Source organism: Micromys minutus, assembly GCF_963924665.1.
Source record: "Micromys minutus genome assembly, chromosome: 5".
NCBI lineage: Eukaryota > Metazoa > Chordata > Mammalia > Rodentia > Muridae > Micromys > Micromys minutus.
The window spans coordinates 46,717,646-46,734,808 of NC_137974.1; the positions used below are offsets into that span (position 1 = coordinate 46,717,646).

Below are 17,163 nucleotides of genomic sequence, written 5' to 3' on the forward strand. Positions count from 1 at the left end.
TATGTCCATGATACTTTCAGTAAAGCAGATTATAATGTAGAAATTCACCATTTCCTCTTACTGACTGGTAGTTTCTATTTCAGGTTTTACTCATGGAAATTTAGTTTATAATTTCAAGAGAGTTTGTGGGCTAGTGAGATGGATCTGTTGCTAAAGACATTTGTCACCAAGTTTGAGAACCTGAGTTTATTTTCTGGGACCCACATGGTGGAAGGAAAGAGCCCACTCCCACCTTTCCCAAAGCCTGTCTCTGAATGGTTGATGAGGTGGTTCACGCTCACTCGTCTGTGACACACTCTGAATAAATGGTCTATAAAGGGAATTTGACCATGAGGAAGAGCTTTGCTGTGGGAAGAACAGAACTTGGCCTTCCAAGTTGATGAGTGGGTCCTGGGTTGGGGTTGGTGTTCGCACCAGCTGTGCTGGTGTCCTAGCAGCTCCCCTGCCACCCTGGCATCAGCATGTTTCCACTACCTTCCTCACGATGTGTGTGCCTAAAAGGCAAAATGGCAGAGAGTGAGACAGAGTTGGCCGAGGCTGTGGGAAGGGGCAATTTAATGTTCATGGTGCAGTATTTAGGATAATAGGACAATGCACAGCACTGTACATTCTCAACAGCACTGAGCAGTGTAGTTAAAAATAGTTAAAATGGTGGATTTGACTTTAATTAAAGGAAACTCAGGGTTAACTTGTTGTAACTGAAGAGGAAGTGAAGTCAGTGTTTTGCAGATGTCATTAGGATCCTTCACACATTTGGAGAATGTTAAAGACTTAGGACAGGAATGTTTTCTTTATGCATGTCTTCATTTTCACCTAGCCAGAGGATGAATCTCCAAAAGCTGACTGTCTTTTTAAGTTGGAAACATTTGCCAACAAGTCCCCTGAGTTGCCATGTACGTGGTTCTTTGGTGATTAAGCTCAGAAAGTGTACTTTTGAACTTTTACCCAAATTGTCACATCTTTGCTTTTAAATTCAGTTGTGTAAAATGAACATTGATTAGCTTTTCATTTTCACTGGTTGTGTTTGTGTGTGTGTCCCACCCTTTTAAAAACACATTTATTTACTTACTCTTTGGGTGGGTGAGGTGGTGAGCATGCCATGGTGCCTCGTGGGGGTCAGAGGACAGTTTTGTGGAGTCAGTAGTCTCCGTCCACCAAAACATGGGACCTGGGGCTTGAACTTAAGCATCATGAGGGTTGACAACAGGCTCCCTGACTGCTGAGGACTTTCCTGTTGACTTAGCAAGATGCATTTATTATTATAAGTAAAGAGGCTTCTCACTGTTGGTGTGTGTGTGTGTGTGTGAAGAGGCTTCTCACTGTTGGTGTGTGTGTGTGTGTGTGAAGAGGCTTCTCACTGTTGGTGTGTGTGTGTGTATGAAGAGGCTTCTCACTGTTGGTGTATGTGTGTGTGAAGAGGCTTCTCACTGTTGGTGTGTGTGTGTGTGTGTGTGTGAAGAGGCTTCTCACTGTTGGTGTATGTGTGTGTGAAGAGGCTTCTCACTGTTGGTGTGTGTGTGTGTATGTGAAGAGGCTTCTCACTGTTGGTATATATGTGTGTGTGTGTGTGTGAAGAGGCTTCTCACTGTCAGGTGTGTGTATGTGAAGAGGCTTCTCACTGTCAGGTGTGTGTGTGTAGTCTTACTGTCAGGTGTGTGTGTGTAGTTTTACTGTCAGGTGTGTGTGTAGTCTTACTGTCAGGTGTGTGTGTGTAGTTTTACTGTCAGGTGTGTGTGTAGTCTTACTGTCAGGTGTGTGTGTGTATGTGAAGAGGCTTCTCACTGTCAGGTGTGTGTGTGTAGTCTTACTGTCAGGTGTGTGTGTAGTCTTACTGTCAGGTGTGTGTGTGTATGTGAAGAGGCTTCTCACTGTTGTGTATGTGTGTGTGCTATCTAGGACAGGTTGCTGACTGGCTTTCCCATTGCATGTGTGACCTTGAACTGTGACCTTGAACTGGGCTGTCCAAGGCTCCCCTCACACCATGCTCTGCTTTAACCCCTGTGCAGATTTGGAGGCTGCTATGTGGAAGAATCATTTGCCTTGACTTGAAAGACGCTTTCTGTAGTGGTCTCCTCATTTATAACTTCAGAGTATTTGAACGGCGGTACGGAAGCAGGAAGTTCGCAGTAAGTTATCGCGTGCTTTACCGTGCTCTGCTGAGGTTCCAGCAGGCAGTGACCACATCTGCATCCCCGCTACTTCCTAGCGCCACTGTCTGCTAGGCAAGTGCATTTTACTGCCCAGCTGCATCTGCAGCCCTTATATTTTATTTTTTTAAACTTTGAAGTAAAGTCTTGCCGACTTGCCCAGGCAGGCGTCTGGTGTACAACACTGTTCTGGGCCCTTATTTTTAGGATGCCTTCCATTAGTATGTTATCTATGATTATTGTTTAAATTACATGATTCTAGATCTGATTTGTGACTTGGACATTAACCAGAAGAAAAAGTTAACTTTAAGCCAATAGCATGATAAAGTAATGAAATGATAGTGATGATAATACACAATGTTAGGATATGTCAGTAATAACGGTTTCAGTCAGAAGTTTAGCTAATGAAATTCTGGTCGCTTATTTGGCTTAATAGTATATGTGATGCTTGTTAGCACTATGTTTTAATTAAATGCCTTTTTCAGCATATCTAGAAATTGTAGAAGCTAATATATATGAACAATTACAGCTTATTTTGAAAAGTAACAAACAAGTACTATAAAAATAAGCTGATGGAAGTGTTCATGTGTATGCAGTGTGTATACGTGTATATCGGTGCACACCTGTGTATATGGACTACTCCGACCCCCACACCCTTGCTCAGGGTAACTAAATAAATGTTACTTAGTTTTAGGTAACTGGGTTTTGTTTATCGTTCTATTTTTAGTCCTTTCTGCTGGGTTCCTGGGTCCTGTCAGCCCTGTTCGACTTTATCCTCGTGGAAGCTGTGCAGTACTTGCTAGGTCTCACGGTGGCCAGTCATCTACCTTCTGGATTGTAAGTAGCTTGTATGTTGCAGTTACTTATTTAGGATTCTCAAACCCCTGTGAGATGGTGTCATTCACAAGCTTTCTCCAAAAGTCTTTTAAGCTAACCACACTTTTAGTTCAGGCACTCGGGAGGCAGAAGCAGGTGGATCTCTGTGATTTCAAGGCCAGCCTGGGCTACAGTGAACTTGATTCTGTCTAAAGTCTGAGAGTTTATCTTCCAGTAGGTACGTGTTTAAGAGAGCGCAGTGTGTGCACCCATATCCTTCCGTCCTTAAACTCTCCAGTTTCACAGCCATCTCCTCCTCTCAGCTCTGAAATATTTCCAATGTTTGTTTGTTTGAGACAGTCTGTCTGTAACCCAGGATGCTCTCTAATTCCAGATTTTTCTGCTTTAGGCTTTCTAAGAAGGATAATAAGCTTACAACCCTGAATTCCTCGAGATTGAATTTGTTTTGTGTACTTTTATAGTAATATTGTGCCTTCGTAAATTTATGAGCTAATTAAATGCAAAAATCCAAAATTAAATAGACTGAGACTCTTAGATTATTATTTTTATGCTTCCACGAAGGTGGAGAGCAAAGCTACTGGACAGGTAATGGTTTGTGCTTCCTGCAGTGACAGGCCAGCTCAGTTTACTTCCTGATCTTCACAGTAAGACTGTTAGAATGTGCAGGAACTGGGAGCCAAGACTAGTGTGGACAGTGGGGAAAGGCCTCAGTGAATTTCACAATCAAGTCCATGAGTTTACGTGTGAGAGATGTGATAGTGTGAAATTAGAGAAACTGGGTATTTAAAATTCTGTGCACACTAATTTTAGCCTTGTTCTAAGTTTACTGTATGGGTTTGAGAACTGCTAGGAATATCAGGTCCCTTGATTGTAAAGCAGCCAGGCCTTTGTTGTGGATGTGTAACTGGTCTGGTTAGAGTCAGCATGAATGGTCCCTTCAGCTGGTTTAATAACGTGTAGTTCTGAGTCTCATCTGAGTGGAGACACAGGGCTCTGTGTCACCACCCACCACTGCACACCCTTGTTAAGTCTCACGTGTTGTTAGTGTGGTAGACTGGGGAGTATGGGCTGCTCCTGTAAGCCGCATGTAAACCTGGAGAAGAACTCTGTTCACAGCATTGCTGAGGCATTCATGTCTTTCAGAATATTTCTCATCAGGCCAGTTCTTACTGGTCCTCAGCAAAGGCTGCTGAGTATGATTTGCAGGCATGTGTGTAATTTGTGGGTGTAAGAATGGGACTGGAGAGTAGTAACACAACAAGCCAGTGACCTAGGTTTGACCCCTAGAATGCACATAAAGGTGGTAGGAGAAAAGCATGTTGTCCTATGACCTCCATATGTGTACTATGGCTTACACATGTATATACGTGTATACACATTCTCTCCCCAACACACACTCACATACATTGTCATATATATACACACAGACATACACATATACATACACTCTCACATACTCAAACACATTTTAGTACTCATACACATAAACTCAAACTCACACATGTATACACACTCTCAGACACACACACTCACATACACTTTCATATACACACACAGATACACACATTCATCCACATACTCACACATTTTCACAATACACTTTCGCACACCCCCCCCCCCCCCACATACACACACACACACACACACTAAAAATCAATGTTAAAGAATGGAAACAACTGTCTCAGCTGTGATAGAATTAAAAAACTAAACCTCAAAAACCAAAACCTTGAGATCTTCACTTCCTTCAAAATAATGGTCTGAGTCCTCAGGGGCCACCTGGAGCTGCAGGAGGTGCAGCGGTGTAGTCATGGCCTATACTGGTCTGGAGTAGCTAGAGGGGCAGTGGTGTGCTGTTGGTCTGCACAGGGCTGGGTTCCAGCTGTGCCACTGACTAGTTTTGTGAGCTCCTGCCAGCCCTGTGCTCTGTACTGTGTGTGAGCCCTGCACTCACTGAAGGGAGACGCCCTGCTGCACAGACTGTGAAGGGGCTAAGTAGGCACCTTTACTAGCAGCTCGGAGTAACCCACCCTGTTTGGTTCCCTTCTTTCCTTGAGCTCCTGTATTCTGATGCTGTCCACCCTTTCTAGCCTCTCCTGAACAGATTGCTCTTGGCTACCTCTTGCCATTGGGTAGAATTGCTCAGGCTTTTCTGTACACTGTTGCAGCAAATGTTTTACTAATTCAATTAATATATGTTGCATGTATTTCTTTTCATGTTATGGAGTCCTCATCACCGACCATCTGTGCCACTGCCCAGGTCTTTGTGAAGGGTCTTACTTGGTATACTCAGAGGCCGCTGACAGGACAGTTGCCAACATGAGCCCAAGTTAGACTGTAAGAATGGTTGCTGACGTCTGCATCGGCTGGGCTGGGTTTCTTATAGTGTTCTGTGAAAAACTGCACCTGGCATCTAATAGATGCTCATAGCTCACTTCAGTCAGAAAAAATCTCCACTGTTTTCAATGTAGCTGCATTATTAAAAGCTAAGTATGTTAGCTATGTCTAATAACCTGTGCCTCACACATTTGCCCTAATATATTAGTTATTTGTTAGTGGTTTATATTTTATGTGTGGGTATTTATTTTTCTTTTGAATTTTTTTTTCATATGTTAGAGTGTGCATGGTGCTGATGAGAATGATCAGTGTGTAAAGGCACTTGCTCCCAACCCTGATGTCTGAGTGTGATCCCTGGAGTTCATGTGGTGGAGTGGCGGGAAGTAACTGATCCATACAGGTTGCTCTCAGATGTCCACACACATGCTGGGGCACACAAGTCTACATGTAATACATTTTACAGAGTGAGTATCTGCTCACAGTGCTAAATACATTGTGCTTCGATGGGCCGTCTTTCATTCTGTGCAGTTCCCTGTGAGGACCACAGGACACATTTAACCTCATTGCTGTGTCTGCGCTCTATTGTGCTTTATACTCTCATCACGTTCTTCAAGGAAACCTTCTGGAAAAATTCTTGCACGGAACTTGCTCAGGAGATCTGTCTGTGAGTAAGCACCGTCTCCTTCCGTCCAGGTGGGGCAGATGCAGGCTTCCTTACTCCTGCAAGGACTGTGGGCTCCCACCCAGGGACTGTATTTGTACCCTAACTCCACACTGAACACGGGGCTATCCCTCTCTAATGCTTATTAAAGAATTTTACTCTTCCATTATTTTCTCTTTGTTGAAAAACTACATCCAGGTACCATCTTTGTTCCTGTATCTTATAATTATGACAGTATTTACATTTGGTAAACATTCATGATTATTAAAAAATTAATATCAGACTTGAAAGGAGGCACAGGCAGGTGGATGACCGAGTTCAAGGCCAGCCTGGCTATATATTGAATTCCAGGCCACCCAGAGTTACACCCTGCCCCAGAACAAGAGCAAACAGTAAAAAGGTGATTTTACAGAGGAAGTTGTAAGTCTAAATATCTGTGTCCATGTTTAGAGCAAGGGGAGTTTAACATGTTGTAACTCGGTTCCTTCTCTTTAGACAACATGTTTCCTCATGGACAGATCAAGTAGATCTCTAGGGTCGGAACCTGGCTGTATGGAGAGATCAAGTAGATCTCTAGGGTCGGAACCTGGCTGGTACTACTAACATTTGGCCTGGAAAAGATTGAGTCTTTTGGAGAGGGTGGGGGGAGGAGGGAAGGAGGGAGAGACACAGACAGAGACAGACACAGAGAGAGAGACAGAGAGAGAAACAGAGACAGAGAGAGAGTGTGTATTTTACCACATAAGAAGAGTAAGCTGTTGGTATTGTAACAAATTATTTACCTGCTTTGTAAGTATCTCATGCCATAGGAGTGAGTCAATTTATTGGGTAGAAAGAACTGTGTCCTTAGTTGCCTTACGTGGGGTTTGGGAGGGAGCAGATGTTTGTTGAGTACATCTGTTTTTACAAGAAAGGGCTGGGGAGGCCAGTGGGGCTTCCTGCTTCCTTCAGTTATGTAGAAATCGTGAAAGCTGATATTTGGAACATAAAATACATCCTAAGGGTGAACTTGATGTAAGGGAGATCCATCAAATTATTTTGAATAATAGCTTTTTTTTTTTCTCCTCTCATGAGTATATTGTATACAGAATCTAAAAATGCTAAGCCAATTAACCACCTTCTCAGTTAAGGCTTGATTATGAAGCCAAATTTAGGTGCCCCCCCCAAGTAATTCATGGACATGTTATTTTTATTACTTTTATTGTTTTTTGAGGCAGAGTCTCACTATGTAACCTGGGCCTGTCTTCCTATGTCTTCTGAATGTTTGCTTCACAGGCATGGGCACTACACATGGCTCATGCACATGTTTTATACAAGTTGTAAGACAAAAATATACGAGCATATCAGAATACTCAGTCTCTAATCATGTTGCTGGAATAAAATAGCACAGATGTTTCAAAGTTTATTATTATTATTATTATTTCTCTTTATTAGAGTAGGGACTGGATATATTGAATGCTGGGTCACCGAGAGTAGATAGAGAATTTTAACGAGATTGAAGACTGGCAGCTTGCTGTGTCTCAGAGCATTTCACTGTTGATGTTGCTAAGTGACCGTAAGCTGCCCGATCGGACACTTTTCCTGCGCACACTGCGAAGGTAATTGCGGTACAGCATGACACTGATGACTCGGGCCTGGAACTGTTTGGAAACAATGTAGTAGAGGACGACATCGAGACATGTGCTGAGGTTCATGAGGAAGGTGGTGAAGGCTCCCCAGGGGCTGTAGCTGGTCCCCTCTCCCTGCAGCATCAGGACGGCAAAGCAGATGTGGAAGGGCACGAAACAGATGAGCACCTGCAGCAGGAGTGTGACGATGATGCGGATGGATTTCTCCTTGACCTTGGGCTTCAGCCGAGATGTCTGCCCACGGAGGAGACTGTGAATGATGACCACATAGCACCCCATCATGATGAACAAAGGGACCAGGAAGAAACATATGAGTCGTGTGAAGTTGAGCACATTGACAGCTTTTAAGTGGATGATGTCAGAGATCTTCAGGCAAGTGGCAGGGGAGGAGGCCTTGTCTGGATCTTCATCGAGCAGTAGCAGAGGGACAGTGGTGGTCAGGGTCATTATCCAGACCCCCACACATGCCAGCACGGCCTTGCAGGTGTTCTTCAGTTCCTTGGCGTATTTCGGCTGCACTATGGCCATGTATCTGTCAGCACTAATGAGCGCAAGAAGCCACAGAGCAAGGCTTGGGTAAAACACCACCAGGGCCCCAAGAATGTGGCAGAAGTACTCTCCAAATGGCCACTCGCCTTTTGCATAGTAAAACATCCGAAAGGGGAGACTGAGTATAAATACTAAGTCTAGTAGTGCGACATTCATCATGTAGATGGTTACGGTGGTTCTTTTCTTGGTCGTACAGCTGAAAACCCATAATGCAGTGACATTAACAAACAGCCCAATCAGGAAGATGCAGCTGTAGAAGACCAGGGCTGCAATTTTGTACTCCTCTGGGTGTGAACCATTAGAAAGAACAAGCGGGTTGCGATTGCTCGGGATAGCCATCTTACAGCAGGTTGGTCCCCATGCTACGTAGAAACTGTGAGGAGTGTTGAGAAAAACAGGGATGAGAACTCTGGTTGGTTGGAAGTAGAGGCCCCAGAGTCCAGGACTTCTTATGAGGGCATTTTATACTGAAGACTCCATGTGCATGCTTTGTCGAGAACAGACCCTAGAAGTTACTGAACTCTATTTGTTTTTATTTTTGGAGCACTGGGCATTGAATGTACAGGTCCTCTGTAGACTATGTACCTCACTAAGCTATGAATTCCTGTCTGTCTCTCTGTCTGTCTGCCTGCAACCCCAAATCCCCAGTTATTTTGGTTTTGCTGCTGTTGTTTTTGAGACAGGTTTCGCTATATTGCCTTGGCTGTCCTGGAATTCAGTGTTTAGACCAAGTTGGTCTCCAGCTCACAGAGATCTGCCTGCCTGAGTGTTGGTGTTAAAGTCCGCACTTCTACACCCAGTCCTGGTCTTTATAATGTACTGGTCAGTTCAGATGGACTCAGGCCCCAAGATGCTCTGGTATACTATCCAGTTTCATTGACCCTGCTCATCTCTCTCTTCCCCAAATAAAGTAGAAGACAGTAGAAATTCTCTGGAATATTGGGAAAAGGGCCAGTCTGTATTTTAAATCTTATAAAATGGCTTGCCAACTTTTTAATTTTTTTTCTGTTTAAATATTTTATAACTCAAATAAGTAATTATCAAATACTTTTAATTCACAAAATAGAATCATAATTTACAAAGCATGAATCAGAACATGAACAAAAGAACCAAACAGCTGGTGACTGATTCTCGTGTGTGAGTGGGTAGGAATTTAGGTTTTTCTCTCTTTGCCTTTGCTGCCTCTCTAGCACATAGTAGGAAATGCTGAGAGGACCATGAGTGAAGGAAATGGTGTTTGGTGAGGTGATTCTCGGTGGCTGTCTGGCTTGTCAGTCAAGTCTGTTGACCCCACCCCCCTTTTTTAAAGTTTCAAACACTTCTGACTAGTATTCTATATCCTGGTCTTTCCTCCGTTCACCTTGCCCCATGTTGTCATGGAAACACCTGTGTGTACAGGCTGTCCTTCCCTGCTGCTTGTCTGTAGTTCTGCTCCAGTTCTCACTGTGCTCACTTGCTCTCCGTATTACCATACGGACTAAGTTCTGCGAGATTTTGGGTGAGTGTTGAAAACTGATTGCCTTCCAGGTTAACTTTTGAAGGCTTAAGTACCATGATTATCTGTTTTGTTTTCAAATTGAAACCAAGTAATCTTATAAAACACTATAATTGAAACTCTGTGACAAAGACATTGAATTGTGTCATGATGTATCATGTCATCCACATCATGTGTTAAATGGACAGGGGAAAGACAGGGAGGCCTCAGCCCCACACCAAGGACTACTGTGCTAAGAGTGGGAGAGACAGGCCTCCCAGGGAAGAGCACACCAACTGGTTATCTAGTACCGAACTGTCAGCCCTGAAAACGTGTGAGTCACGCTACACAGGCGAGCAGGTTATACATTTAGGTGTGTGCGTGTGAATAAAATAACAATTAAAAGAGAAGGAGGCCATGAATTTGTAAGAGATTAAAGAAGTGTCTGTGGGAGAGTTTGGAGAGAAGAAAGGGAAGAAATGGTATAATTTATTGTAATCTCAAAAATAAAATGAAAACATTTAAAATTCTACACTTAGTATTAATATAAAATAGTGAAAATGAATGTCAAATCCTGGAGAAAGAACAACCAATTGTTTCAAGGTCTTCGTCAGATGGAGCAGAAGTTTTGAGTTTAGTCAACACAACATTACTTCTGATAATGTTTACCATGAAATTAATTGGATGCAGCTTACCTCCCGTCCGTCAAAGGGCTGTCTGAGGTGCTGGAAAGAGAGGGCTGAGTCGCTGAGTTAGGTGGATGGTGTCTTTGAATAGTTTGTCTTCTGTCTGCTGGCTCGCCTTGTTGAAGGATTGTTGAGATGTAGTACCGATAGTGGGGTTGGTCTGCTGGGCTATGAGCACTGCTCCGCCTTTTTCAGGAAACGCTCTGAAATAGCTTCTCAGCGTGGGACTTTACCCTGGATGTGGTTTTCTCTTTCACAAGTGATTTGTTTATGAAGTCCTGCTCAGCTTAGGCTGCTCTTGAAACGATGGCCTATCTTGAAGAAAGGCATATATGAAAAGGGAAATTTTCTTGAATTAACTGCTTGTTTTGATGTTTGAAGTCTGTTACTTACAGACAGGAGATTTGACTTTGGGCATAGCAGGTTCAAAGCCTTGGCGCTTTCTAAGCTCTATGACTTTGTGTAGCTTTTTGCTGTTTTGTGTAGTTTCTATCCAGTTGAAATACACAGCACTCATGTGGTATGACTGAGAAGTCCACTCCAGAAACGTCCTGCCTGTGAGAGAGACCCGACCCTCAGCCATCAATGGATGATCTCCTCCAGGGCCCCTGCTCTGCTGTGCCTGCAGATCTGTTCCTGGATCCTGCAGGTGCTTTCTACACTTCGTCCATTTCTATCTCAAGGAAGTCTAGCCAGAATTTTCCTTGCATGAACATCCCTGCAAACCTTAGGAAGGACTGGGGGAGTGTTGGGATAATTTACATGTGGCAGTGTTCTTGGCTGAGAAGGGAAGTGAAACCCGCAGAAGGGAGGACCCCGGGCAGCCCCAGATCATACTGTCTACTACTCTGAGTCTAACTTTCTCCTTAAAGTAACCAGACCATGTTTAGTTCTAAGTGTCTCTACATCAGCTACACATGATTTGTCAGCTTTTAAAAGGTTCCTAAGCTTGGTTGCTTCTCTGTCTGTAGTGTGAACGATAGAAGATGGCTCCTGCCATCTTGTCCTTCCTGTTTTGAGACAGGGCCTTACTGGCTGCCTATGTAGACCACGCTGGCCTTGAACTTACCCTGATCTTTCTGCCTCTGCCTCCAGAGAGCCGGACTCCCAACTGTGAGGCACCACAGCTCCCACAGCTTGGACTTGAGGTAGTTTGAAAGCCATGCTTCTTTTCTCAGAAGGGCTAAACTCTGATTCTACAAAAGGTACTGAAGTCACCTGTGTAACAAACTCCTGAGAGCCATGGCAACCTCCCAGAATAATGTGCTGTAGAGCCGCTGCAGCCCACTGCAGCAGTTCCTGTGTGGGCGAGAGGCCACTACTGCCTTGAAACCTTCTCTAGACATGATTTTGCATTGCTGAGTTGCATCACGGTTGTGTTATATGGAGTTATGTTTTTATAAGCTACACAGGAGTGTGATATTTCAGCCACATGGAAACCCCTTGACTGGGACCCAGTGTTAACTTTACCCCAGAGTCTGTGAGAAGGTTTCTAACAGGAAATCCTGGCTGGCTTCCTCTGTGCTGCTACAGTAACAGACAAGGAGTCTGGGGTGTCTTCTCATTAGGACTGAGTCTTCTCCCCATATATAGCAATTTTAGTTGAGAACTTTCATTTCTTAGTGCAAGGTACCCAGGGCTGATTAGGAACTTCCCAAAAGCTTGGCTTGTAGACCCTCCCTTTGACCACCTGGCAGCTGCCATCTGTCCTCTGCCATTTCTTTGGCTTCTTTTCTATCCCCTAGAGCTGGGCTAGCCTGGACGATTCCTTGCCCCAGGTCCGTGCCTTCTCTTTGTGCGGCTGTCCCACACTTGGCTGTCTTTGATATTCCACCACTACACCGTGTGCTTGGGGCATCGACAGAGTTGTGTCTAAGGAACATTTATCATTGCTCAGAAGATAAGAACGTGAACACATGGAGATGGGGGAGTGGTGGACGTTCGTCTGAGCCCAGAACCAGCTGCAAGGACACTGACCAGCCTGAGATGTGGTGTGAGGTCTGTGTGCGTGAGGCAAAGGGATGACCCTCCCCTGCTCCTCACCTTGACTGCAGGTTGGGAAGGGTTACAGAACTGAAGAAGTAGCTTCAGACTGTATGACAGTAGACGGTGGATTAGGGTCAAAGTTTAAGTCTCCTTTGCCTGCAGGAAATGTTTACTCTGGGACTTCCCGACTGCCCCTCATTGTACTTTGGGAATGTGAGAGGATGCTCAAAGGGGTTTCTCATGCTCCCAGGGATGGCAGGATTCCATGCACTTTATGAAATGTTTTGGTCTCACTTTGAGGTATGGTTTAAGCATTAAAGACTGTGTAGGTGAGTTTATATATTTAGTAGGAGAACCCAGTTTTTAAGTCATATGATTCAGCTAAGACACTGCTGCAAGTAGACTGTTATTACATGTATATAGCATGTCTACATGTAGGATGGGCTCCAAGGGTGTTATTACATGTATATAGCATATCTTCATGTAGGATGGGGCTTCTTTGTTAAAGCTTTGTTTTTGCCACAGGCAGTTATATTTCATGGTCTGAGTGGTTCACAACCATAATACATGTAGAGTATATCGTCCTGATTATCTCCTGTTCACTGGGCCTGTCCCTGCATGGGGACAGAGAATAGCAAGCCCTCGGTGGCTGGTAGGCAGCCAATCCCCAAAGAGAAGAGGGAGAATGACAGACGGAGACTGTTCTGCGAGAGGGGAGGAGTCCTGACCACATGGCCCCAGCACCCTGATTTGACAGTCGGAACCCTCCCCCCCCACCCCCCCGCCTCTCACTTTCTCAGACTGTGTCCCAACAATTGTTGCTTCAGAGGGACTGGGCACTGGGGTAAAAGGTTGGCTGTTTTTAATAGTAGGAATTTCTGAATAAAGTCTAAGAGATTCTTTAGTATGAAGAGAAATTTCCTTGTGTTGTTACTTTAGCCTTCCTTATTTTGTCTCTTGTGCATCTTAAAATGTTTATGAACATATAATCAGACGGTTACTTATGTCATAAGGAATGACTTGGACCCAAGTATGATTACCAATGTGCTAGAAGAAAGGAGGGAAGGAGGAAAGGACTCCTACCTGGGAGCTCACCAGACCTGCAGCTACTGACGTCTTAGGACTCCAGGCCAGGAGTTCACAGATTTGATCTCTCTCAGCACAGAGGCCCAAGCTGACTGAGAACTCAGGGCTGTTGTGATGATGCACTGACTCTAAACTGCAAACTGATTTCAGTTAAAGGAGATGAGGGTTTACAGTGTGGGTGCTGGGCACCTGTCACTCAGAAACCATGTGCATTGCTGGCAGGAATTAAAACACGGAAGGCTTTTGGTATTAAGTACTAAATGAAGGAGTGCAGATGCCCAGGTGCCTCCTTGACATATAGCCAGTGATCCCAGAAGACAGGTAAAAAGTGTTCCTAGCCTTGTCTATAACAGCCCCAAAGTAGAGGCCACCCACTCACTACCTGTAGAGTGGACACGAGATGCTCTTCATGTCAGGAGGGTGGTGCACCAGGAAGAAGCAGCCACTCACAATGAACCAACCTCATTACAGAAAGCCACATAGGAAGGAATCCCTGGTGAGTGGTTCCATTTCTGTGGCCTCCATGAAGTAGGCCGGGTGTGTGTAGAAGTCCACGAGTGGTGGTCATTGCTTTGATGGAGGAGAAACAGTTCACATAGATAGAGCAGCAGATGCCTGTAGGGCAGGACCCTTGGACAGTTGTCTAGGATCCCTCACCGTATGCAGGCAAGATGCAGGCGAGAGGCAATAGAACTGGAAGGAGAGAGCCTGTGAGGCTGTGTGCAGGAGTGACTAGGCTCTCTGCGGGGAGTAGTCGGGAATAAATGTGCCTCAGCTGGAAGCCAGGTGCTCTAGCCTCTGTTAGATTCCACCCTTCAACCTCAGGGACAGAGCAAGGTCCAAGGTGGGGGAAGTAGATGGGTTTTGAGGACACCACAGTTTTTGTATGTGTGGTACATTTTCTGTCCTATCCACAGAGACCTTTGCAGGAAAGTTTGAACTTCAGAGTTGGCACTCTGGGTATGAGGTGTCTCTGCCTCTGAAGCTGTTCCCATGAGCACCATTTCCACCACCTGGAGTCTCTAAATTGCCATGGACCTGGCAGCTTGTAACATGGGTTCTGAGGACACCAATACTAGTTCTCTTTGTCCCTCCTATTTGAAATGTCCTTGCATGTATGGAAATTTCCATGTCTTAACTTGGAGCTGGGTGACTGTGCTGCTGTCTTTTCCTGATCTTGAATTACCCAAGCTGTCTTACATTAGCCTGGATACTGGACAGCTGGGCAGACTCCTCTTGTTCTGCATTTTACTCCATGAATATTTACTGTGGCCTTCCACATTTCTGGAGGAGAGTGAATGAAAGCTGGTAGGATGGGGCATCAGAGTACCTGGGAGTTCTTACTGATACCCTGTCTCTGTCTTCTTGGGGAATACGTTGGCCCACTGGGGACTCAGAAGCACCTGTGTTCTGAGGGGTCCAGTGTGGGGGCCTTGCTGTCTTGTCCCCATTTGTCTTTGCTGTGGTCTTTTTTGTGGATTTTACCTTATTTTATTTATTTTTGAAGACATGATCAGCCTGCTGAGGCAGACAGGTGTGCATGCTGTTTTCCCCTTGATGATAAACTGCATTGACTTTGTTACCAGAAGAGCTGTACACAGGTCTCTCTCAAGCTTATGGAGTAATGTGAGCACCTGACCATTCAGGTGATGGCTTGTTAGTTCTCCTGTCTGACTCTAGCACTTTCCATATAGACGGTCTCTACACACAAAACTTTGAGACTCTTGTATGTTTCTTGTCACTAGCGGCCATGCAGCCTCAGAAGAATCCCAGCAAAGACAGCTCAGTGAGGTGCTTAAGCACAGAGCTAGCTCAGTGAAGTGCTTATTAAATGTGAGGGTCTGAGTCTGCACCCCAGAACTCTCACTCATTCGTTCAAGCATGATGGCCTATAACGCAGTGCTGGGGAAATCCTGACGGGTCCCTGGGCTTGCCAGCCAGTTAGCCCAGTGTGCTTTGCAAGTTCTTTGCCAAGGAGGTAGGTACCTCCAACCTCACAAAGTAGGCAGTGTTTGAGAAATGGTATCTCTGACATCTATGCACATATGTATATTGTAGCTCCTCTCCCTTCACCCCCCAACCTCCACCACCACAGGTTGCGGGGCCTGGAAGGTTCTGACCTGGAGACCAGGGCATATTGCTGTAGCATTTCTTTGTATATTAAGGCATTGCCCTTGCCTTAATGGTACATGGCTTATTTTTCTAGCATTTAATGTCACACTTTTGTTTTTGGAGTGGGGGGATCAACAATCATAGGCTTGAGAATTAGTAACAGGAGTTATCTGTGGCATCTCTCACTTGCAGTTATGTGTTTATGGATCCTTGGCTGTTTTTCCACCTCCTTTTTTCATTTTGTTAATGAAGAGCTGTCACATGCTTCCCATTGGAGGCCCTTGATAAATGGACTTAGTGATTCAGCCAGGGGTATGTTTTCCTAAAGTTATGCAGTGGCTCAAAAACAGATGCCTCATATTTTTTAGATAGATGTCACCTTAAGGACATCAAGTGAGAACAGGAGACAACAAGAAATAATTTGTCAGGCTTGCCTGAAAGGGAGTGACAGGGTTTGGGGCAGAGAGACTGTTGTTTCCAGAGGAGTTAGCTGCGGCAGCATGGTTAATGTAAGAGTTCCCATGCAGTTAGTCACACGTGGAGCAGTTCCTAGTGATGGATGCTGTTGGGCTGCTTTGGTAGGGCCCTGTACTTCCACTGTAATACGCAGATGATCAGTGGTGCTTTAAACTGATTTGAAATCTTGTTAACATTGGAATAATTTTTTTTTAATTTGATGTAGTAGAGTATACAAACAATTTAACATTCACTTATGATTGCTTCTATAGTAAGTAGTACCCTGTGATAACACACCCTTTAGTCTTCCAAGACATCTTGGTTTACAGACTATTTCTTCTTTTCTCATTAGAAGCATCTTTTTATTTTACGAAACAGATTTCCTCTGTATGACTGTGTATTTCTGGGCTAGTGTTGGGACAAATAGATCATATTTTTCAAAATATATATGCATATAAACAAAATTCAGCATCTTAACATTTAAAAATATACTTTTATTTGTTTATTTTGGCAATTTCATCCATGATACATTGTATCCTTGATCTACTTCTCCTCCCTCCCTCCAGGTCTCCTCCTCCCCCTTCCTTCATGTTCTCCCTCTCCACCTCAGTCCAGTTAGTGCTGCTTGCTAGAATGCTGACTGATCTTGTTGGCTCAGTCTTGTGCAGGTAAGCCAAGCTTTGGAGAATTCATAAGTGCAATGGCCATGTCGTGTCCTAAAGACAGTTTCCCATCATTTTCATCCTGTCCCTTACTTTCTTTTACTTCTGCCACATTCCCTGAGCCTTGTGAGCAGTTACGCCCACAGATAAGGTAATGCTGTCTGCAGCACTGTGACCCGTTCCTAGTCTATGATCACTGCAGGCATGAAGACAGCGTTTCTCTGGCAGAGGCTGAGAGCAGAGCTGATCTGTTGGCCGTATGCAACTATTTAGAGGGCAGCATGGCAGCATGTATATTTACTAAAAGAACAGCAGCAGGCTTTCCCTTAGGGCCTGTGTTATTCTTTTCTATTGCTGCAGTAAGATACCATGACTGAGGCAGCTTACAGGGTTAGAGTCCATGAGCATCATAGCAGGGAGCATGGCAGCATCATGGTGCTGTAATAGTTCACATCTTGAAACACAACCACGAGGCAGACAGACACTGGAAGAGTCTTTTGAAACCTTAAGGCCAACCACCAGTGGCAGACCTTCTCCTAACCCTT

At 44.5% G+C, this 17,163-nt stretch overlaps 2 protein-coding genes across 5 annotated transcripts in view; one reads left to right on the forward strand and one right to left on the reverse strand.

The window, feature by feature from the left end:
* The window catches only part of UBAC2 (UBA domain containing 2), a 141,366-nt gene that overhangs the window by 25,557 nt on the left and 98,646 nt on the right, over positions 1 to 17,163 (forward strand). For all 4 annotated transcript variants that reach the window (XM_080916926.1, XM_080916929.1, XM_080916928.1 and 1 more), the window contains exons 3-4: positions 2,007 to 2,126; positions 2,875 to 2,984. In XM_080916926.1, the coding sequence (XP_080773052.1) occupies positions 2,007 to 2,126; positions 2,875 to 2,984 (230 nt within the window). The remainder of the gene's footprint in view (positions 1 to 2,006; positions 2,127 to 2,874; positions 2,985 to 17,163) is intronic.
* Positions 7,500 to 8,495, reverse strand: GPR18 (G protein-coupled receptor 18; the record flags this gene model as incomplete). Its single annotated transcript, XM_080916930.1, has 1 exon — positions 7,500 to 8,495. The coding sequence occupies one exon, from the start codon at positions 8,493 to 8,495 to the stop codon at positions 7,500 to 7,502; it is 996 nt and encodes a 331-aa protein (XP_080773056.1).